Source organism: Schistocerca gregaria, chromosome X, assembly GCF_023897955.1.
Source record: "Schistocerca gregaria isolate iqSchGreg1 chromosome X, iqSchGreg1.2, whole genome shotgun sequence".
Lineage (NCBI taxonomy): Eukaryota > Metazoa > Arthropoda > Insecta > Orthoptera > Acrididae > Schistocerca > Schistocerca gregaria.
Window position 1 is genome coordinate 521,227,566 of NC_064931.1, and position 24,726 is coordinate 521,252,291.

The 24,726-nt window shown below is 41.2% G+C and overlaps 1 protein-coding gene across 1 annotated transcript in view; it reads right to left on the bottom strand.

The window, feature by feature from the left end:
• Nucleotides 1–475: 475 nt before the first annotated feature.
• The window catches only part of LOC126298176 (uncharacterized), a 348,855-nt gene continuing 324,604 nt past the window's right edge, over nucleotides 476–24,726 (bottom strand). The window contains exon 5 of the mRNA XM_049989485.1: nucleotides 476–14,812. Coding sequence (XP_049845442.1) covers nucleotides 14,376–14,812 — 437 coding nt within the window. The 3' untranslated portion in view covers nucleotides 476–14,375. The remainder of the gene's footprint in view (nucleotides 14,813–24,726) is intronic.

Genomic DNA, 24,726 nt, shown 5'->3' on the forward strand with positions numbered 1-24,726 from the left:
ATTCTGCTCATCAGTGTACGACTCACATTTTGAAGGACGTCTCTAGATCAAAAAAAGATGTGAAGCTGCTCAAGCTACTTATTAATTCATCCTTGGAGTACTATGAAATGCATGATATCAGAGTTTGTTGTCGTTTTATGTAATAGATGCACGCATGTAGATTTTCTTTGTATCAAGATCGCAAATGTCACAGAAATCACCACTACAATTTCTGTGGTTTGATACCAGGGAATGCTTAGTTTGCAGTATTATTTGTTCATCAAGGCGAGTTAGTTGAGTGTTGTGAGCCTCAAATAAGTACTGCACTGGTATTTCATTAATTCACTGAACCTTATGAACTATAGCCTACAGTCTGTAAAAATGACATGTCTGAACAAGTTTGGAGATTAGGGCAGCGTTGAAACGCATACAACATACGAGTCATATGCTTATTCCTGTTCAGGTAACTTTATTTTATTCAAAAGAGAAAACAATATTTTCGAAAATAACCTTTATTTTTCACACCGAGAATCAGATAAACATTGTACATAGTTATATTAAGCGTCCACCTTTCTAATTTGGTGCTTTTGCAGAGACAGATTTTTATTTGTTCCTTCACAGTTTTAGTTAACAGAGCATCAGCAAGTAAAACATATGCAAAAATAAACAAAATTGGGTCGCAAAACACCACAAAACGCATGGAAAAAGTAGCACGTTGAAATGACAGTTAATACTTCAAACACAATTAATGTCTCGTAAACAAATCCAGTATAGCGTAAAACCTCTTTATATGAAAATATATTTCGGAGCTATTTCCTACAATTATGTTTGCTCAGACGTAAGAATTCTGCTCAGGATCAGAAATTTTAGAAAGCATTTTACACACTTACAAAGCACACTCTTCTATATTACTTTATTCAACATAGTATTCATTTCTTGTATATTTCTTATTCTTTTCAGCGAAGCAATGTCTAAAATATAGTTGCACTTCCTTACACGGACAACATAAAGTATATTTTCTACTTCTACTTTTGATATTTTGTATAACAAGGTACATATATATATATATATATCTATTATATAACTGCTTAAGAACATTACACTTTCGTATCTGTTACATAAGTTCAGGCTAAAACTTTTCTACCATTTTCTTGTATTAACAAAATTTACACAAATTTACACAAAACTAAAACCTTTAGCAGATTATCTTACATGGATATGCCTTAGTGTAGGATATGTTCTAATTAGCACACACATACATTTAGCACATCAGATAGGTACTATCTCTGTTTCTCTTTAGAGGGTGTGAGAAATTCAACCATCAATATAGCAATGTTTACAGCAACATTTAAGATACTTAAGATACATTATCAAGAGGGAGACTGCTTTATTAAAATAATACAGCGAGCACAAACGTCCATCCGAAATATTATAATTACATCGTGACTTCATCTCAACACGAATCAAAAGCTCATTCCAAATTACCACTTGATGACGCAATCCTTCACGACGTAAGCTGAAAATCCTACAGTTCTCTCGTAATATTGGAAGTATGTCAAAATAACAAATCGTCTATGTTAACACTGTGAGTCATCCGATGAAGACATTGCGATGAAACTTTCCTCTAGGCATTGAAGACGGTATCATTTCCAAGAATAAGAACCGACGACATTAGATATTTCCAAAGAATTAATAACAGCTCTTTACGTAACACAATAATGAAGGACGATGTGACCAATAGCAGAAACTTCATTATAGAAATAATACTTCATTTTCTTTTGCGTCGCCTCTCTTAACTTGGCACGATCCAAGTTTAGTGGAAGAAATTTTATTTTAGACTTCCTAATATTTAAGTTAGTAAATTAAAGCCATTTTAATATATAATTCTAGAACATACCACGTGCTCCATATAACAGAGCAAGAATAATAAATCATAGTGGATCGGAACGAGTACGAATAGTGAATAATTGTGATAATGTACTGTGTGTCTGGATCTCCGACCAGTTTTCACCCTAGGACATGCAGTTATTCGTTGCAAACGCATGAGTTAATTACGACCTATATTTTTTAAAAAATCTGTATTGTTGTAGAGACCTTTCTGATCGCTTCTAAAAACGTTAGTTCGAACTTACGTATCGCTTTACAGGTAAGGAACAATACACCTTTTCAATATTTAAACCATAACTAAGGAGAAAGAAAAAGGTCCTTATGTGCAGACAAACTGATCACAAATGAGGGCGTTAAGTACTTGCGATAGCTGGAAACATCCATATGGGATCACAAAACGCGTTGAAAAAGTCAAACTTAAAACAAAATGTCACTTCTAAAACTTAAGACGGATTTATTGTATTACCTACTCCTCGATTTTCCATAAAATTTCTCTTTTGTAATCTAAGTATTTGCCAGTAGCTGTTTACGTTTCACTCATAAGCTCAACACAACCCCCTATCGTGAACATGAATTTATAACGCCCTACACATGTCTAGCGTTTAACGGGAAAACCGAAGAGAGTAATTTCATTTCCCGGTATATCACTTTAGCCCATACAATCTGCATCTTGCTAAATTTTTTTTCAATTTTGTACGTGCGAATCGCGAAACGGCTTTGTAGCGCCCAACGACCGCCGCTACCTTTAATAACACAAAATGCTGTATACGAATATCTACAATTGAAGAATGGGCAAGATGTCCGGAAGTAACCTATTTAGTACAAATGGCTTCTTTGTACCTTGTCTCTTGTAACAGAATCCGCTGACAGGAAATAAAATATTATTAAAAACTTACTAAATCTTTGCATATTAAGTGTATCGGCGAAGGTAGGACTCCTGCATCAAGGCTATTGTATGTTGTACATATTACGGCCTGTAAGACACATCGAAGAACTAGATTTTTATCGAAAATGGGAAAGAAACGTGCGAGGAAAAATTTTGAGATGGTGGGGACCAGGTGTTTCTCAGACGTAAGAGGTAGTGCATGAGTAGGGAAAACAAAACCTCATGCAACGAAACTAGGAACATATCAGAAGATATCATCATACAAGAAGAAAGAGAAGTCATTTAGCTATCATCTTTACCGCTGGGTGCTTTTCGTTTTCAAGAACTAAGCTTGCGGCAGCAACCATCAGCGCAACACACACGCTAATGACGCCCTTACAGATCAAGCGTAAAAATATTTCGAAACAGTAATTAGACGCTGTTTTTTTTAATTCTATAAAACAAGCTGATATCACATAATTATCAGCACTCTAAGGTAAAGTACACTGTATGAGTTTTCCCTCATCTTTGGTGCCTAAATAACGTTATTTAGCGTTGGTAATACACGATAGGACGTCACTGGTAAAGCGATAGCAGTAACTGTTGGCGGGTGGTGGCATATTCTCGCGTGTTTTAGAATTACAAATTTACGTAAAATATTATATCCCATTTTCAAGTAGCTGTTGGAACATAGTTAATCGCCTAATATACACTGGGGTGCAAAACTTAAGGACGAAGATAACTTTCGAATTACGTGGCACTGCCAAGCAACATAGCTCGATGGCCCATACGTAGAAGGAACTGCTACAGATTAGTGCAGAAGGTGGCTGAAAAAAAACACTATGTGACGAACAGAACTGACCGTTTTGTTCATAAACAATGTTTACACCGAAGTCACTGCGACTTATAATGGTCCCCTTAAAATAATAAAAGAAGGGACATAGTTATTAATAGAGTGTGTGATCACCACGGATAGCAACGCATGGTGTGCAACGTGCCCCCACAATGTAGAGCGTTGCATTTCTCCACCAGTGCGGTTGAGAAGTGTTGGGTGGCCATTTGTGCATGCGGTCGTACTGCAATACCACTCGCCATCGCATCTCACAATATCTCGATGGGATTTAAACCTGGGGAATGGGCGGGCCAGTCCATTTGCTGAATATCATCTTATTCCAAGAGGTCCTCCACCTGCGCTATTCGATGCGGTCATGCATTGTCATCCATAAAAGTGAAGTCAGGGCCAAATACACCACAGAAAATATGCGCATGGGAAAGGAGTACGGTGTCACAGTAATGCTGACCGGTGTTCAAAAACATGGAGGTTAGTACACACATGCAACATTATGTTGGGCGATGTTCCTGGGTGCATTGCGTGTTCCCGCTTCTCGCCATATGAGGGCCTCCAGCATTGTCGAAAATTGTAGATTTGGTGGTCCGGGTGTTACAGTGCGGTGAGACATAATGTCGCGTGGATCTGCTAATTTTCAAATTTTTGAACGTGGGGCAATCGCCGGTCAAACCTTCCCATGTGCGTCAGGGGTTCATTTGGTCGTGACTTCATTTTTGTGGATGAGAATGCGCAACCAAATCGAACTGCGCAGGTGGGGGAAGTTCTGGACGAGAGGATATTCGGCCAGTGGACTGGCTTGCCCGCTCCTCCTACTTAAATCGCAGCGAGCACTTGTGGGGCGACGCACTGCAGTACGTCCACGTGCACCAGTGACTATGAAGCAGTTGAAAGTCGCGCTGGTGCAGGAATGGAGCGCCCTACCACAAGAACTCCCCACCAACTTTGTGGCCAGCATGGGACCACGTTGCACAGCATCTACTGGTGTCCTTGGTGATAGCACAACATATTAAAAAAGATGTCATTCTTTTTCTAATATCCGTGGGACTGTCATAAATCGGGGTTAATTCACTGTAATTATTTTCTTTGAATAAAAGTTTCATTCCTGTTCGTCTCATTGCGTATTTCTCGCAGTTACCTTATGAACTGTACAGTACTATAATCTAGAAGTTTGTTCTATGTGTAGTTAAGTTTCATCGAGCTATAATACTCTGCAGTGCCACGTAATTCAAAAGTTGCCTTCGTCCATAAGTTTTGCACGCCAGCGCATTATACCGGAGATCATTATGGGAGGAAACAAAATCACTGGAATCTTTCAGGAAGTGTTCAGATTACGGAAGTTATATTGTAAACAATTTAGCAAAGTTATTCGCCACCAGAGACATTTAAATAAAGACATGTTGACAGAGCTAGATTAACTTCTGTCCAGAAAAGGAAATTCCTATTCTGCAGATTTCGTCTCGCTGAGTAAACATCTTTGAATAATAAAAACAAGATAAAAATTAAAACATCACGAAACTTGCAGTTGCTTAGATTTCGCGTTGGTTCCGAAGAGTGTTAGAGATCTGATATTCACCTCCAAAATTATGAAACTGATGTTCTTTGAGGCAGACAACAACTACCTAATAATTTTTGCACTGGTACATAAAGTGTTTTCGTCGAGATGATACAGTGTAAGGGAAACACACTGCAGCTGAGATTTCTCCTCTCGTAGACGAATTTTTCGTGACATGTGTGAAAAGCTAATGGTGTTAAATTCACCGAGCTGTCAATGTCATTCTGAGATGTCGCTAGCGAGAAATACAGACAGCTACTAGCGCAAGATGTCCTACATTCAAGTACACAGACATTATCAGTTTAATAAAACCAATGATTCAACGAGACACTGCGTTCTCTGTAAGTAACACGCAATTTATGCAAGATGTAAAACGAAAAGAAAGATAGAATTAGGAAGTTTGCTGAGCCAAAAGGGGAGGAACAAGAGCTGAGGAACGTCGCTTAATGATTTACAGGCTAATCCAGTGCACCATGTGTGAAGATGGTGCAAACAACAAGCCACTGGCAAAACTCTACACCACGGATAACGTTACAAGTCTTTCCAGGAAGCAGAAAGATTTTTCCTCGGAGACAACCCAATGAAATAAAACGTCCCAGAACTACCTAGCTCGTAATCGCCATCCTCTCACCATCGCAGCGTGTCTGATGATGACTTTCTACCATTACACAGTATCATATTATACGTAGTCATCACCAGCCAACCTAATTTCCTTACTGCAGACTTACCACGTCCTTATAATAAAAAAATCATTGCAGGTAGACAAAATTAGTTCTTCGTTAGAAATTTATTTCGTTTTAATATGTCCCCAGTATGAAAAATTATAAGTAAAATTTTATAGTAATTAATTCACTTTAAAAATCTCAATTTTCAAAAATAGCACTTTAATTCGTTCATTTCTTTTCTCAAAGCAATTACTCCACCTAAAAATGTTAGAATAACAGCTGATTGTACTATCAGTCTCGTACTACTACGCCACGAGACGCACAAACTTCTATCCGCTAGCACAAGTTTAGTAGCATTGGCGTTTCTTCCTACTTGCTTTGCAACGTGATGTTACCTGCCAAAATGTTCAAAACATAACAAATAAATAAATATTTTTAAGATGAGCACATCGCTCCATGGACTAGACGTACTGTTACAGTACTTCCGAATACACTTGTTCATTTGCCGTGTATAACAAAAGTGTTAAAATTATGGAGACACAGCCAGGCATACAGTTGGATGTGAGTACTCCCGATTCCTCTCAATGAAGTAGCACGTAGTGTAATGCTTTGGGAAGTACACCCATCCATTTTATCAAAATGCCAAACTAATTTCGGTTAAATGTAGCGAATCAGAAATACTGAGGTAGTAAATATTTTCTGCTAATTATCGTGTTTCGTCGTCGAAAGCTGTAATTGTGAACCATGATCCATGCATCACACATAATATCTTTGTACAATTGTACGTGACTATATATCGGAGCGTGTTCACGTGAAACCACAATTTTATAAATGCAGTGCCTGGTATATGAGAAGCCTTTTTACAAAATATCGTTTATTGGAATGATTCAGGAATATGAGATCTCGAAAAAGAACATCAAGAAAATATTTTTCTCCGTTTTCTATATTTGGACGAGTCTTAAAATTTTGGTGTTTTTCGATAGAACAAATATAAATTTGCCCATACAAGCCGCATAATACAGAATACGGTATATGTTTGTCTATTTTGTTCCAGGTAATTAGGATGTCTTATTTTTAAGCGTATAGTTGATCATATCTGGTACACATTAGTCGTCACAATATAACAAACAATTATTGTATTGTCTTGTACAAATGCAAAGGAGATTAATACCCACAATCCAAAGATATGTATTGAGAGCCACATTGGTTGGGTTTCGCAACTGATTCTTTTCAGTTTGTAACTGATAGTTTATCGAACAAGGTATGTGGAGATCTGTTAAAAAAAACTATTGATGTTGTTTTCGAACATTGTACTTACACTTCCAGAAGAATAAGCAGCTGCATTAAGTCAAACTGAGACAATGGCTCCCAGCGTAAGAGGAGCTTATGCAAAAAATATATTGGATTTGACAATACGGGGGAAAGCTTATTGGTTTCCTTAAGCCCAAGAATTAAGCTTGTTGCTATAAGAACCCGGTAAAGAATTTTTATTGAGTTAGCATATCAGCAACAGCGCAGGGATTCCTGGCGTTCACTCTCTAAGCTGACTTATTTTCTCTTATAGATGGAACTCAAGTTATCCGTGTCTCCATAATTGTTAATGCAGCAGTTCCATTTGAGAGAAGGCCTCAGCAACATTTCACGTCTAATACTTTAGTAATTTATTTTTCAACAAAGTGTTTCACATAGTGCGTGTGATGACCTCTGTATCACATAATGTCTGGTAATCGTACGGTGGAGAAAAATCTTTGTCTCTGAAAACGTTTTATTCCCTGTCCACAACACGTGACACACACTGCAGTGAAATAACAGACTGCCGTGAGTTAAAAATCGTTTGAAGAATGTCATTTGACGAATTTAGTAGACTTTGGTCCCACACTGTGGATAACTAAATGTTAAACTACATTATGTGCAACTAAAGGGTAAGATAGAAAACGCCTTTCCTTCCGAACATAACGCTGTTTCTGCAGTTCTGCAGTGTCTGGATAAATTGAGACAGGCGTCTCAGATTTGCCATTGTTGAGTATGGGTATTTACGGATTACATCCATCACATGGCTTTCCTAAAGTCATACCATCCGACATTGCAAACTTTAGTATCAGACTTAGTGGCAGCATTGCTTTTGCGTCAGAGAAAGCGAGGGACGGAAATATAAAACCATAAAAACTCCCGTATGTTACATGTGGGGCGCTGTTAGAAAATACATCAAGTGACTGCCAGGGCCTTACAACAAAACGAATAGGAATTACTTTTCTCCTCAACACGTTTGTATACTTATATGCGTGCAATTAATTTCCATGGCGATTTCGTGATATATGTTAACATTGACCATAGTCATGCCTTCTGTTGGTTCGGTTGTAAATGATTACACGGCGTTTGGGTACTTGCTGCCTGTAACAGTAAATTGACGTAGCCTGGGTGAAGAATGTACGTACCATTCTGAGGTTGACAGTCCTCATGCAACCCGACATAAATGTGCCACAAATATCACGCTGCTGTAGTCAGCGCTACCTACTTTGCGTAACCAATTGATTACAAGGAGCAACACTGTCAGCTAAAACGCGTCGGGACTCATAATGCCAGTGCAGTGACTACTGCAAGTCGGTGTGGCTTTGATAGTAACATAAAATTTCACCGTTCATCATAGTAGATGTCCTTCATCAATCATCACATGTAATCTATAGCTGTTTACCTCAAGAAGTTAAAATGCTACTCTTTTTAAACCTAAAAGACAAGTGTTACCTGTATTATGCAAAGACAGGTCTCAGTATCTCAGTATGGCCTGTAAAGTGGCTACCGGATAGAGTTGTATCGGAGAGAGTCCTTCCACATGTTGTGTACTGAACACACAGACGAAGGAACGCAAATTAAACGTTGGCTGCCACACTTGCTTGACAACAGGATTGCTTACACTCCCTCGGTCAGGTCTGAATCATCATGTAATGCGTGAATGTTTTGAATCTAAAATTTTGTAGTAAAAGCTGGTCGCTCTTGGACACTCTACTTAATACGGAATCAGACTGGCAAAATAAACTCTCTTAATATTTCCCTGTTATTCAATACGCAACTCTGTGTGAAAAAAGCTGTAAAGAAGTTTATGTTCATCTGAACCGTTCAGAGAACCTCTTAGCATATTTATATAGATCGCCAACGGAATATCCAAATTAAGCACTTTTCATCATGTTTCGCCTCTTTGGAGAAGGTGCTGAAATTTCATTCACCACCGCGATTTCGTACTTTACAGACAGCCGTCTTATATTCCTTTAACACCTTAGCAGTAGGTTTTTTTTCCTCTCTTTCTCTTTCTCTCTCTTCCTTCTTCTGGTTGTCACTTAATGTAATAACGTTAACAGCAATTAGCCGCAACTCCTGCTATCGTTTTTATAAACTAACAGCGCGCATCACTTTGAACATGGACGTGTTATCTTGTTGTTATATTACCGAGCGTAGCTGCTACAACGGCTGGGAATATACTTCACTTTGTCGAGAGATACTTAGGTTGGTTTATCACGTGTAGTACGTACGCTTTCCGCCGGTCCTACAATATTAAATGCCACTACAAACGATCTGCTACATTAACTGTTGTTTCTTTATTATTGTGTATAAACCTGTCCAGTCATCTCTTTCACTCTTTCCGCTTGAGACTAGCGTCATGTGATGACATGTGGTCACCGCCAATCGGTTGTGATTTTTTTTGATTTGTTCCCACAATCTTGTCTGCATTTCACACTTGGTCGACGTGAAATGCAAATTTCAAACATTGATATTTCTTTGGTCCAGAAATTTATTTAGTAAAGCACACATTTTGTGCTGTCGGGCGATCTGTATGGTTGTAAATGAACATACTTCGTACTCCGCGATCGCAGAATAGAAATTTTAATATTCCATGATGACCGATTTCACATAGAGGCGCTACAAAGTTGGGTCCCATAAGTAGTACACGCTAAATGATCACATGCTGAGGTTACAAGCAATGAATAGAGGTGCAGCATAACTAAAGGTGGATTTTTCTAAATACTCGATATAACAATAAGGAATCCGAATTGACTATAGGTTTAACATTACCATAGGCTTACGCTCCAAATAAAATCTAAGTCTCGCATACTGTAGGCTGTTGTACAGTGAGGAAATTAAATTAATAATCAAAAACATTTAAAAATAATATATATCATTTATTAACCAAGCAACATGGTGAGGAAAGATAGCTGCAATGGTACGATCGCCAATGCTAAGCCGGCCATACCTGGGTTAGCGCATGCAAAAACCACGCGGAGCTAAACCTGCTTCAGGAGTCACCTAATACAGATGCAAGCTTTTTGGGTGCGAGGTGTCTATTGCACTGTCAAATCGAAATGATGTGTACCATAAAGAGTAATGTAGACAACTACAGTAAGATGAAACATATGAATGGAGCGTAACAGTGCGTATGAATAGGTCACGACAGTACGTGAGGGATGTCTGTAGTCCATGCTGAGTGTCACAAACTACTACACACGATGATTTTTAAGCAAACAGCAATGACGAAAATCAAATAACTGAGCTGAGTCTTAGATCCATATTTATAATTATGGTTTAGGGACGAGACGTTATCTGTTATAACCGCAACATCTCATGACCATACAATGATAGAGCTTCAGATTAATGCACTAGACGATAAAGTAATAAATGGCTATTATATCAGACACCCGTTGTGAGCTGGATCAAAGTATATATTCGTTATAAGGTGAGAGGTTTACATGTGGGATAGGTTACCTTTTAGATTTGGCATAATGACATGGTACCTATAGGCTGTTCTACTATAAGCATAAAAACTGAGCAACAATTTCGTAATTCTAATATAGCTCTTGCCTTTAATACAACTTATAATTTACACTCTAAACTGAGGCTTTCAATAGAAAATCAGCAAGATAGGTATAGATATGCTGGGGTGTACAATTTGCACAGTGGCCAGTGCGGAGGCTTTTGTATTAGCCAGACGGGGAGCATCATGTCATTACCGCAAACGTTGTAGGTAATCTGTCCAACCTGTAAGCGTCTTTTTGTATAACGATTCTATACCTTGTATCCAGCACGCAACGGGTAACTCATATGACAGTCATTTATCATTTGATCGTCTAGTGCATTGATTTGGAGCTTTATCATTGTATTATCATGTACGGATGTAACAAATCCCGTCTCACCTCTCAGTCACAATACTAAAGACGGACTTCGGTCTCTGTTCAGTTACTTGATTTTCGTCATTGATATTTGCTTAAATTCCTCCGTTTATAGCAGTTTGTGACACACAGCATGGGTTATGGACATCCTTCACACGCTGTCATTACCTATTCACACACATACTGTTTCGAACCACTGATGCCTTTAATTTTATTGTAGGTGTTTACATTACTTTTTATAGTGTATATCATTTCGATTTGACTCTGTAAGCTTGCATCTGTGTTAGATGGCTCTCGAAGTACGTTTAGTTCTGCGCGGATTTTCATGGGTGATACTTTGTGGAACCCATCCACGTCTGGCTGGCTTAGAAATCTCGGTTTTCTTTTTACGTCATGTTGCTTGGTTAATTGAAGATATAAAATATTATTAAAATGTTTTGATTATTACCATAATTTACTCACTGCACAATAAGCAAATAGCATGTATGACCATAGATATTGTATGAGAGTAAGCTCATGGGAATTTTAAATGTGTAGTCAGTTGTAACTCCATACTATTGTATCGGGCATTTCGAAAAATATACCTTTATTTTCAGTGCACAGCTATTTACTGCTTATAACCTCAAAATGAGAACGTGCAGTGTCTTATCACCTACGCCATCCAACGGCGATATCAGTAACTTTGTAGTGGATGTGCTTCTCTATGTTACCGCTCCGCTTCTAACGCAGTGCTGTGCAGCAAGTTTGGGAAAGTCATATCCAACGCCGATATGCATGGACGGTACCAGAATGTTATCAGCTGTGTGTGTTTTTTTTATAGAGATATGTATATGTGTGGTAGAGTGCTTTTTGAGCTTTGTCTTCGTGTAACGTAGCATGGCACATTTATGACAAGGTCTATAAGGTACGTGAAGTTTTATATTTACGTGAAATTTTGTATTTTACATTATAGGTGTAATTAATTGTAGTCTCTCCACCCCTTCTCGTGGATTTCATGTTCTTCATTTAGAACAGATTATGGCACCATAAGACTGTCCAAACCGCCATCTCAGAACAATAAAAATTTTTAAACTGCGATCACGGTGTATGGAGTTCTTCAGCTCTAGCTTCATTTAATTAGCAGACTCTTCAGAGTTGCAGACAAAGCTAAGGTACCCACATATCCTTGCTAAGTGTTCGCTCTGGTGACACGCTGAAGGCCCTCCACTTATCTGTTTTTCAGGTGTTACACTAAGTCTCACAACAATTAGAAATGGATAATGCACTGCTTTGTAAGTCCGTCTCTATATCATACTGAGTATTACGGCCTGCAAACTGACGTAGATACAAAAAAGTCTGAGGAACTGGTAGTAATTTTCTTCATGATACCGCACAAAAATTATGGCTCAACCGGAAATTTTTAAATTGTCCATAAAGGCGACACAAAGAAAAATAATTTTTCGGCTTGCTTAAAGAAAGAAAGGACGGAACAGATTTCCTGCGGCTGTTACTGAAGGTTTTAATTATTGACTTAGTTTAGACCAAAAACTTCTTCATACTCGTACAAAATTGGAAGGATTAAGTCAGACAGTAGTGACTTATCTTTATTTACTATAGTTCCTTTGCAACCTTCAGTTTAAAAAATTTTTTGGGGCTATTTGATCTGACCAGAGAAAAATATTTTACTCCAAACCAACTGTAAAATGACTTACAAATAATCACCTGTATCTTATACAAACATCAGTCAGGTGTCGTAACTCTTAAAATTGTTTGTTACAGAGTAACTAACGAAGTTGTGGATCAGTGATGAAATTTACTGAAGTCTGTCAACACACAATTTCCATTAAATAGAAAGGTAGCTTTAAAAGCATTTCTTGTCATCAGTTTCACTAACTCGCATACAAACGTTTAAAGTTCAGTGTGTTATCACTTATAAAACATTATCAACCTTTACATATACAGTGGTAACTTATATCTTACTTCAACAAGAGCTGAATGTTTTCATATTTGCACGAGCGTCCTTAGAATTTTCATTTTAAATGCGTATAGCATTTCTTTGAATGTGAACATTGTTTTTGTACACATTGCTGAGCATTACAGGTAACTAAAGTGATGTACATTGACCACACCTATCGCCAGTGACTGACTGGCATTTCTACAATATCAGAGATGAGTATCTACGAGCAGCAATCAAAATTGCGCCACACGTTTCGTGTACAAAAGAGTGACATATATATTTATTTCCAAATAATACCATGAAAGCTACAAAGAAATGTTAAGTTTTTAGTGTGGAAAATCGTAAATGGAATAGTTTTATCTTGTATAATAAAATCTATCCTTTGCAAAATTTAGGAAGTAGGCAGAAAACAACGAATCATCTGAACTCTTCTGGCAATATTTCCATTGATACATGTACTAACATTTCACTGTGTTTGTGTCAGGAAAAGATAATGAGCAAATAGAGCCATTGTAGTAAGTCAAAATAGCTACGTTGTCTATACAGAGGTGAAAAAGCACTTTAAGCAAGGTAGTCTATGACTTTAAAGGAAACATGGCAAACGGAATGGCAGATTTTCTGAACAGATTATTTTACTATCAATTTCACTGTTTCTTTTGTATGACTGCAATGGTATCACAAAATGAGTGAAGGAAGCGAAGTATCTTGTATGGAATTCGTTTCAGTGAATAAAAGAGAATGCATGCGCCCAAAAATGTCCTGTCGATAATAATAATATTCGCAAAAGAAGAATTCAGTGATAACTCTTGGTGAAAAGGCCTGTGACCCGATATGCTACTGCGTTTGAGTACTGATACTGATATAGTGGTACGGTTCAGCAGATGTTGTCTAGAGCATCAGTACACAAAGGCAGCACAAACAGCTTTTTCAACGATCAATATTGAAAAATAATTCTCATCGAGAGATTATTTTATCAGTCTGACCTTGCTGCTTGCTTAATGGTTATTTATTGGTCCGTAGCTGCTGAGAGTTTACAGAATCGATCTGTACTGTAACACTTAAATTTACGGTAACAGAACTAGTCGTTGTGTTCAAAACAGCAGAAACTACTATCCGTGACCCGAATCGCGACTAACGTGTTTCGGTGATGTGATAGTAGTGGAAACTGCTAAACTACGGCAAATAAATGCGCCCGACTGCACGTACGGAGTCGTACAAAACCGAAAACGGAACTGTAGACAGCGTACGGACGAGTTTAGCGAGAATAAGGACACTGCGAAATCTGTAACCACTTGAAAGAGGATAGTTGATCACCAGGACCCAGCCTCTGCCCAGGTTATTAGCTTCAGAAGTCTTTTTGCAGCTACTCGTGCGGAGTTGACATCTTTACCACTGACACAGTGCAGTGATCTGTGCAACACAAGAGGAATGTAAGCGAAAGGAAGGTCAGAGAAGAGTAGCTATGAGCGGTGAATGGTGGCAGGGTTATTTAAAGCGCAGCACGTGGGGGCAGGCGAGCCAGCGGCACATGGCGAGCAGCAGCGCCGTCCCCGCCACCAACGACGCCAGCGACCACACGAGCGCCAGGTGCGCCACGGCAAACGCGTACAGCGAGCGCGCGCACCACCGGTTCGGCTCGAACAGCGTCGGCTCGAACTCGGGCCACATGACGTGCAGCGTCCAGTAGTTGCCGAAGGCGAACCACAGCGCCAGGAAGAGCGCGAGCGCAGCGTGCGCGAGGCGCGACCCAGCCGACGACGCGACGCTGGCGACGCCGTGGCGCGCCTCCAGCCGCTCGTAGCGGCGCGAGCGCACCTGCCACCACAGCAGCCAGCCCGTGTACACGAGCCCCAGCACACCGCCGACCACCATGTACATCGGCAGGTGTGGCTCGCGCGGGCAGTCGCGCAGGTACTGCACACCTGCAACACGAAGCCGTTGCCTGTCTCACATCGGGCTCCGGAAACGCGCTTACGATACTTTATTCGTGATACAATAAGAAAATGGTGTTCACTCGCCATCACTGATCTAGTATAAAAATCTAAAGCTGGCCATTTTCGACAGTCTCGGGTATTAGAGACGCAGAGGTTGTGTGTTAGACTCCTGCCTCAGTGTATATAATGGTTGCAAATGAGTTGTTACAATGTGCGCCCACTGCAGGGTGTGTGTAAGTATTTGAAACAATTATCAGGACGATATGTAGGTGTGGGGTGCGTACTGTAAGACCTTCGGTACACATACCATCAGATTATTTGACTTGTCGCTCTAACGAAGTAGGCGAGTGTCAGCAATATGTCTCGTGGACTTATCGTGGCGTGTTTATCTTCTGCCGTTAGGTCAGACGATAGAAATGCCACTTGCACACTTAGAGTAGCAGATTGACAGTGACCAGCTTTAAACACAAATTGATTAATTTTCACGCTCATTTATTAAAATAATAACCAGCATAAACATTACTTAACTTAATTCTGGATGCTATTTACAATTGACAATCTGAAGTTCCTTTGGTCTTGGTACGTTAATCTTATTCTCACATATCTCTGGTACTTGACAAAGTGTCTATACATTTATCTGCATGGCTATGTATAGGAAAATGATAATCTTATTAGACGCAGACTGAAACTTGACTGTAGACTAATGGAGACTAATGGAGACTAATGGAGACTGACTAATTGGAGGTCTGTACACTCGTTATAATACCTCGCGCGTTCAGTTATCACTGCGCGAGTGTGATCCGCGAGGAGAAAAGGTTCTACATTACCAGCAATCTCAATGGTTGCGTTGCATATTAGTACGTGGATCGGAGGAAGCAGAATTTGGTCCGTCTCTAAGACAGCGTCATCTCGTAGTGCGAAGACAGACGAGCACTGCGCCTGCGCTGTTGTGCTTAGCGGGGCGCGCTCTAGTGGGAAAGTTGTGTACTCGCTGACTATGCAGAACTATGTACACAACAGTAGGTTTATTGATATACCGGGTGATCAAAAGACGCCGAGGAAATACAGCACTAATTAAATGGCATCGTTTTTCTGCAACACAAAACAGTCTGACTGACGTTGATGATTTGCTATATAATGGGCACGACATTTTTCAAATACCGGGTGATCAAAAAGTCAGTATTAATTTGAAAACTGAATAAATCACGGAATAATGTAGATAGAGAGGTACAAATTGACACACATGCTTGGAATGACATGGGGTTTTATTAGAACAAAAAAAAAAAAAAAACAAATGTTAAAAAAATGTCTGACAGATGGCGCTTCATCTGATCAGAATAACAATAATTAGCATAACAAACTAAGACAAAGCAAAGATGATGTTCTTTACAGGAAATGCTCAATATGTCCACCATCATTCCTCAACAATAGCTGCAGTCGAGGAATAATGTTGTGAACAGCACTGTAAAGCATGTCTGGAGTTATGGTGAGGGCATTGGCGTCGGATGTTTTCTTTCAGCATCCCTAGAGATGTCGGTCGATCACGATACACCTCCAACTTCAGGTAACCCCAAAGCCAGTAATCGCACGGACTGAGATCTGGGGACCTGGGAGGCCAAGCATTGCGAAAGTGGCGGCTGAGCACACGATCATCACCAAACGACGCGTGCAAGAGATCTTTCACGCGTCTAGAAATATGGGGTATTTTTTTTTTGTTCTAATAAAACCCTATGTAATTCTAAGCACGTGTGTCAATTTTTACATCTCTATCTACATTATTCCATGGTTTATTAAGTTTTCAAATTTATACTGACTTTTTGGTCACCTGGTATGTCCTACAATGTTTTATAGGAGTGTGCAAGTAACGAAGAGGGTGCGTGATGCTTTCTGTCCAGAAAAAGATCCAATATATTTTGTAGTGTCCCCAGTGTACTCTTTGTTTCTATCCCACACCATACATACCACCTGTTGCCTACTTTGGGCACTGGGAACAATGAGGTAACGGCCATGTTGGCCCATGTGTGATTATGACTATCTCTACAACAATTTACATCCTCAGAAAACTGTAGAGATAACTCCTTAATATAACACTTGTTATGCTTGCCTTGTGCCATCTGCAATGAATACTACAATGACTAACTACTTTCACTATTCCTGTTCAATATGTGTGAAATCTTATGGGACTTAAATGCCAAGGTCATCAGTCCCTGAGCTTACACACTATTTAACCTAAATTATCCTAAGGACAAACACACACACACCCATGCCCGAGGGAGGACTCGAACTTCCGCCGGGACCAGGCGTCACTATTCCTAAACTAACATGACAGTCGAGGTTAAATGTTCCAGAAGCAGCCTTATGTGCACTCTACAGACACACACGCAGAATGCCACTTTGGCTGGAGCGTCACATGGTACACTGCTCGTTGTCACTGTTCTGCCTGTTTTAGTGCACACCAGCGAGAAAGGCGTTGCACAAAAATGGTACAATGTAAAGGATGTTTTAACAACCTCTCCGCCCACCACCTTCCTTTCACCACTTTGTTCCATCTTGTCTGCATAAAAAACAATCCTAACTAATAATATTATAATGCATATCTGGATAATATAAGAAATAATATGTGCCATATCGTGTTTTAACAACAGTTTGCGAATTCGACACATACTATAAAAGTGTATGTACAGGATGTTCCGAAATTCCCATAAAAAACTTCTAGTACTTGTAGAGCAGAGAGAGAACACAATATTTTGAACAGGAATCCATATCCTTGCTATTTGTGAGTAGTGAGCTACACTTATTTTTCTCCTTCACCCGCTCCCCCTTGAAAGGTAGGTGGTTCTTATCTTGACAGTGATTCTTTAAAGACAGTAAGTAATTTGCGTACCAAGTTTGGTTGAAATGGGCTCAGTGGTTTAGAAGGAGATATGCAATATACGCACATACAAATGGGGTATTCTTAAATTCCCGTTACAGACTTCTAGGAATTGGGAGCGAGTACATAATATTTCGAATAGGAACCCATGTCCGGTAACGTCATCCAACGACGCTACACAGTGTTAAAGGTATAGTCGCTAGCGCCTGTAAATGTATATATACATACAGGGCGATTCCGTGATGATGTTAAAAACTTTCTACGATGATTGAGAAGGATAAATGTATCAATTTTAGGTAAAGATCCCTGTAACGGAAACGAACAAGTCGAAAGCTATAAGTAAAACCAGTTCTGATACCTCTGACAGTGGAATACATGTACCGGTACTGTTGTTGCTAAGACCGTAGGGTAGACAACTTTCAGAGCTGGTAATATGGATCAAAACAAGCAAAAATGTCAGGTAAACGTGGGCTCTAAAATGCATACCTGAGGAGCTACTGTGAAACACCTCTCCTCTATTGAACAAGTGCTCATAACTCTCAAGCCCATATTTACAAGACATTATTTCTTGTTTTGGCCCATACTACCACCCCTGAAAGCTGCTTACCCCATGCTCTTATTAACTACAGTGACAGTACATGTATTACACTGTCAGAGGTATCAGAACCGTGTTTGCTTATAGCTTTCGACTCGTTCGTTTCCGGTACACGGACCCTTACCTGAAAGTGATACGTTTATCTTTCTCAACCATCCTAGAAAGTCATCATGGAATCACTCTGTATACACACACATTTGCTGGCGCCGGCGCCTATAACTTTGACGCTGTGTAGCGTCGTTGGATGACGTTTCGGGACAAGGGTTCTTGTTCGAAATATTATGTACTAGCTCTCCTTTACAATTCCTAGAAGTTTGTAATGGAACACCCACTACGTATGTACATATGCTCCACATCTCCTCCTAAACCACTCGATCCCTGTCAAACAAACTTAGTACACAGATTACTTACTATCTAGAAAGAATAACTGAGAGGGTAAGAACCACCTACCTCTCAAAGGGGCGGTGGTGAGGGAAAGGGAGGGGGGAATGAAGGAGAAAAAGAAATGTAGCTTATGACTCGCAAATAGCTAGATTATATTCATCCAGTATTTCAAAGTGAGAGCGCTTAGTGATTGCAACCAACTTTAACATAATTTGAAACCTTTACGAGACTTTTCGATAACACCTCCCAGAAAATGATGAAAGGGAAGTTTATCGTTGACTACAATTTCGCTGCTCATGCAGTAAAACTGCTGCGTCAGACATGACGTTTTAATTTATTACCTCTTAACTACTAACTCTATTGACCACACATTCAGACAGTATCCGCATATACCACTGGATGTACCTGCGAAACTATATCATTGTCACATGTTTTTCAGGAGATAGACGTCATAAACACTGAGCAATGTGAAAACAAAACTTCAGCGCGAAATTCGCTAGAGATACAGGTGAAATATGAACACAAAAATGTGTGAAGTGAAATACATGAGATAATTGCGCATGTGGGTAAGCGGCAGATATAAAGCTCCTCCTAAAACTCTGGATCGATTTCAACCAAACTTGGTACACGTACTGCTTACTATCTCAAAAGATATACTGTTGTGGTGAGAACCAGCAACATCATATGCGTGTGGGGATGATAACGCAGAGAGAGAAGGGGGTAGGAGGAGGTTGACACCCAAGGAGAGGGAAGGAGGAGATGGACACAGACAGGGGAGAGGAGTAGACGGAGAGAGGGAGAGGGAGGGAGAGAGAGAGAGAGAGAGAGAGAGAGAGAGAGAGAGAGAGAGAGAGAGAGAGAGAGAGAGAGAGAGAGAGAGAGAGAGAGAGAGAGAGAGAGAGAGGAGGAAGTGGACAGAGACGGGAGAGGAGGGGATGGAAAGAGAGAGGGGAGAGGAGGAGATGGACAGGAAAACGGAAGAGAAGGAAATGGACACAGAGAAGGGAGGAAGAGATGGATCAGGGGAATGGTAGGAGGAAATGGACAGAAAAAGGGAAGTGAAGGAGATAGATAGAGGAAAAGAATAGGATATGGACAGAGAGGGGCAGAGGAAGAGATAGAGACAGGGGGAAGAGGAGATGGGGAGAGAGAGGGGGGGAAGATATTGACAGTGAGAGTGGGCAGTGGAGATGGACAACGGGAAGGGACATTAGGAGGTAGACTTAGAGGAGATAGAGGGGAGAAGGAGACTGACTTTGAGGGGGTAGGGGGAGATGGAGAAGGAGGGGTGCAGCAGGTGGTAGGAGGAGAGTGGAGGAGATGGATAGAGACAGGGGAGGAGGAAATCGATTGAGCAAGGGAAGAGGAGGAGATGATTAGGGATGGGGAGTAGGTGATGAACAGAGAAAGGGGAGGAGGAGGAGATTGGGGGAGGAGGAGATGTATTTAGAGAGAGAGGAGAAGATGGGCAGAGGAGGGGGGGAAAGCATATGGTCAGAGAATGGTAGTGGTGGTGACAGAGAGAGGGGGAGGAGACGGACAGAGAGAGGGGGAAGAAGGAGATGGACTGATAGAAGATTGGAATACGTATATATAATGAAATAATAATCAACCAGGTGCATATAAGAAATTAAATTTCTTATATGCAATTGGTTGCTTATTATTACATTATATACGACTACAGTTTCTGAAGGAGGGCAAAATACTAAAAATGAGAACATAATTTTGCAATGCCTGGTACTTAGCTAGTCTAATTATAATAAGAAAGAACAACGGCAAATTTTGGCGGCCCATGTGGGCGAGCGGTTCTAGGCGCTTCAGTCCGGAACCGCGCTGCCGCTACGGTCGCAGGTTCGATCCTGCCTTGGGCATGGATGTGTCTGATGTCCTTAGGTTAGTTAGGTTTAAGTAGTTCTAAGTTCTAGGGGACTGATGACCTCAGAAGTTAAGTCCCATAGTGCTCAGAGCCATATTTTTCTAAACCGGTAATGGAAATTTGGATATGAGTAATAAATATACACTACATCTACTCCAATGTCTTTTGGATGGCTGTAACAATATACTAAATGGCATTTAGTGGACTTTTGAGTCTATGCAAGAAAGACACTAACCGAAACTGGCTTTGAACCGGTAAATGGGATATGCAAGGTGAAAGGAATGGAATATGATGTTGATGATTGGCTTGTGGGGCGCTCAACTGCGCGGTTATCAGCGGCAGTACAAACTCCCAATCATTACTCCGTCCAATCTCGTCACTTTCAAGAATGACCGGCCGGAGTGGCCGAGCGGTTCTAGGTGCTACAGTCTGGAACCACGCGACCGCTAAGGTCGCAGGTTCAAATCCTGCCTTTGGCATGGGTATGTGTGATGTCCTTAGGTTATTTAGTTTTAAGTAGTTCTAAATTCTAGGGGACTGATGACCTCAGAAGTTAAGTCCCATAGTGCTCAGAGCCATTTGAACCATTTTTCAAGAATGATGATGAAATGATGAGGACAACACAAACATCCAGGCTCCGAGCTTAGAAAATCCCCAACCCGGGCTGAAATCGAACCCGAGACCCCGTGATGCAGAGACAGCAACGCTAGCCAATAGAACACGAGCTGCGGACAGGAATGGAATAAACATGGTCCGCACTGTGTATCACAAACCTACATATACAGATTGGTATATCAGTAAGCTATCCAAAAGAGGAACACGATTAATATCCTTACGACACCTACAATAATAGTATGTGAGCCTTTGTAAATTGGGAGTTTTACAACACTTGGGATCTGTCTTGAGGGGCAGTGGAAATTACAGTAAAGACATTTAAAGTATCACGAAACATAATGCCTGGTGAAATGACATCTTTAAAGAAGAAACTGCTGAACTTTCAGACATATAGCTGGAGGATGACAGACAAAATCGGTCATATAATATCATAACACAGCATTAAGACTGTATATAGACCAACCAGTTGATCTTCAACGTAAATATAACAGTTTGAACGTAATTAGACAGTTCCATTACAATATTGGTAATTAATCAATGGAAAAGTTGTAGGAGAAACAGATGCGCAAAGGTTCAGAGGAAGAGTCATAAGGAAATTTAATTCATCCGTGATAGAAGTGGCTTGCAAACCACTCATTCAAACTATTTCTGAGTGTTGATCTTCAGTCTTGGATCCTTACCAGGTAAGAGTAGTAGAAGATCTCGAGAAGATCCAAAGGATAGCGGCACGTTTCGTCACAGGTTTATTTGGTGAGCACTAGAGCGTTACGGAAATGCACGTCAAACAGTAATCGGTGCTGTAAGAAAGGTACTGTGAGAAACGCAGAGGTTGTACTGTTCATTTTTCGAGAGGGTGTGTTCGAGGAAGTCATGAAGAAATATTTTCCTTCGTACACTTTTACGGAAATGACCACGACTGGATTACCAGAAAGCTTAGAGCTCATACAGGGGCTTATTCACAGCCATTCTTTCCACGCATCATTCGCGAATGGAGTAGTGAATAGAGGAAATGAGTGGTACAACATGTAAACTGCACCACTCACCGTAAGATAGCTTGAGGATGTATATGTGCACCCCATCAGTCCAAAAAACTTCGAGGCTGGATTAATGAAAAATTATTAATATAGCGGCTTTCATGCGTCAGGTATTTCATATAGTCTCCCCCTATTTTAGTACAACGCACAGAACGTCCTCCAACTATATGAAACTGTCATAAAAGTTCTTCTAAGAGATATTGTTCAACTTACATGTCACAATGGCTTAAATGTCGAAGATGAAGTCAAAGCCACCACCCTTCATGTGAACTTCTGCACTTTGTCGTTTTGAGATTGATCTGTATTTATGTGATTGCAGTCTTTCTCGGCGTATCCCACGGATGAATTCTTCTCGGGTTATCAGCCGAGTGATGGCGTCGTCTTGTCGCAACGTTTCAATGAGTTTCGTACCCATCATCTTCTGGCGAAGTGTCGCTCTCTCTCTCTCTCTCTCACCTTTTACTTTCCCCTCTTTGGGCAAGTGTATGGAGGAGTTTGTAGCCTGTTAGTAGCTATGCTTAACTATGCTCCCGGGGAATCCTTGTTTGTATGACTTGTAGAGTAGCCTTCTATGCCATACTGAGTCGAAGGCTTTGGCTACGTCTAGTAACACTATCCCGCAGTAGCCTTTGTGGTTGAAGCCCTCTGTGGCTGCTTCAACCACTCTCATGATCTGTTGTGGGGCAGAGTGGTTCTGCCGGAGTCCGAATTGGAAATCCGGCATAAGTTGCTCTCTGATATGTTCTTGTATGGGTTTTAGCAAGAGGCACTCATAGATCTTGCTGAGAGTTGGCAAGAGGTTAATAGGTGGGAATAGAGGGTCCTTCCCTGGTTTGTGTATCGCGACCACTTCCGCGTGTTTCCAGCAAGCTGGGAACTCGCGGCAACGAGTAATCTCGTTGAAGACGTTCGCGAGGTGTGTGATCGCCGAGGCTGGGAGGTTTTTAACTGATTGGTGACACTGTCGTGTCCTGGCGCCTTTTTTTGTAGGGAGGGACCTAATTACTTCTGCGGCGTCCTCGGGGGCGAAAAGTGGGGGTTCATCCTCTGGGTCCTCCTCAGCGTTGAGGAAGACGGCCAGTTGACGACGGACTACCTCTTCATGCTCTTCATCCTGGTGTTCTGCCGCTTGAAACTGCTTCTAGAAGGAGTTGGCGTGGGCGTTGGACTTTTCAGCGTGGCTGTATGCCAGACGCCGCTCGCCGTGCAGTGGCGGCATCCTAGCGCGTCTTTTCGTGAATTGCTTGGTTGCTTGTCATAGTGTGTGATCGTCTACTTTGAGAGCTGTGAAGCGGTTTTACCATTGCTAGTTTCTGTGCTCATTAAACGTGACCTTTAGCTCTCTCTGTAGACGATTCAGTAGCCTCTTGGTGGCCTGATCTCTGGTGATCTTCCACCCTTTTGCCACTCTGTTCTTATGTCGAATTTGAGCTGGCAAATGTTCCGGGAGCAGTATTTGCGGGGGCGGCCCGTCCCTTTGCGGGGGAGGGGGGAGGGGCGGGGGGGAGGCCTCTTGCGCTGCTTCTGTTAGATCTTGAAGCGCTTGTTCTACTGTTTCGGCAGTAGGTGGCGGAGCGCGAGCGATATCAGAGGCGACAGTTTCTCGGTATCGCTCCCAGTCTGTACGTTTGTAAGACGTCTGGTACCGTGGGAGTGCTACCCATTCTCCCACATCGATCTCTAGAATCACTGGGTTGTGGTCGGAGGACATTCTGTTGACTGTTCTTGCGGCCACAAACCCCGCGATCCTCCTAGTGAGGGCTATGTCTAACACGTCGGGCCTACCTCCATTTATTGGAAAGTGTGTGGGCACGACCGGACCACATGTTTCGAAGTGGTGGTCGCGAGCTAGTCGTTGCAGTTTGCGCCTGCTCTGGAGGTTACTCTAGAGTTCCAATCATGGTGCTTGAAATTGAAATCAACTCCTATTATGAGTTTTCCTTCAATTTGCCGTAGAGCAGCTATGTCTCCCTCATCTATCTGGTCGTGTAGTTTGCAACAATTGTTAGGGGTCCGGTGGCGGTGGTTACTTCCACCGCTACGGCTTCTATTTTATTGGTAGCTGGTAAGAATACCTGGTGGTGGGGGATAACTCTTTTTATGGAAATGGCCACTCCTCCGCCTTTGGTTGGCCTGTCCTTACGGTGGCTAACGTAGTTGGAGACTGTCTCTTTTATTCCCGGTTTTAGGTGGGTTTCCCCCATCATGCATATGTCGATGGAGAACTCCTTCATGAGTTCTCTAAACTCGACCAATTGATTAACAATGCCGTCTGCGTTAAAGACGCACAGTGTCAGGCCTTGGATGTTTGGTCGCATATCCATGATGGGGTTTTGAAACTACTGAAGAAGTCGCAAAGGGTAGCGACTGCTGGACTGCTGACTTATATAGATATACTTATATACACTCCTGGAAATGGAAAAAAGAACACAGACACCGGTGTGTCAGACCCACCATACTTGCTCCGGACACTGCGAGAGGGCTGTACAAGCAATGATCACACGCACAGCACAGCGGACACCCCAG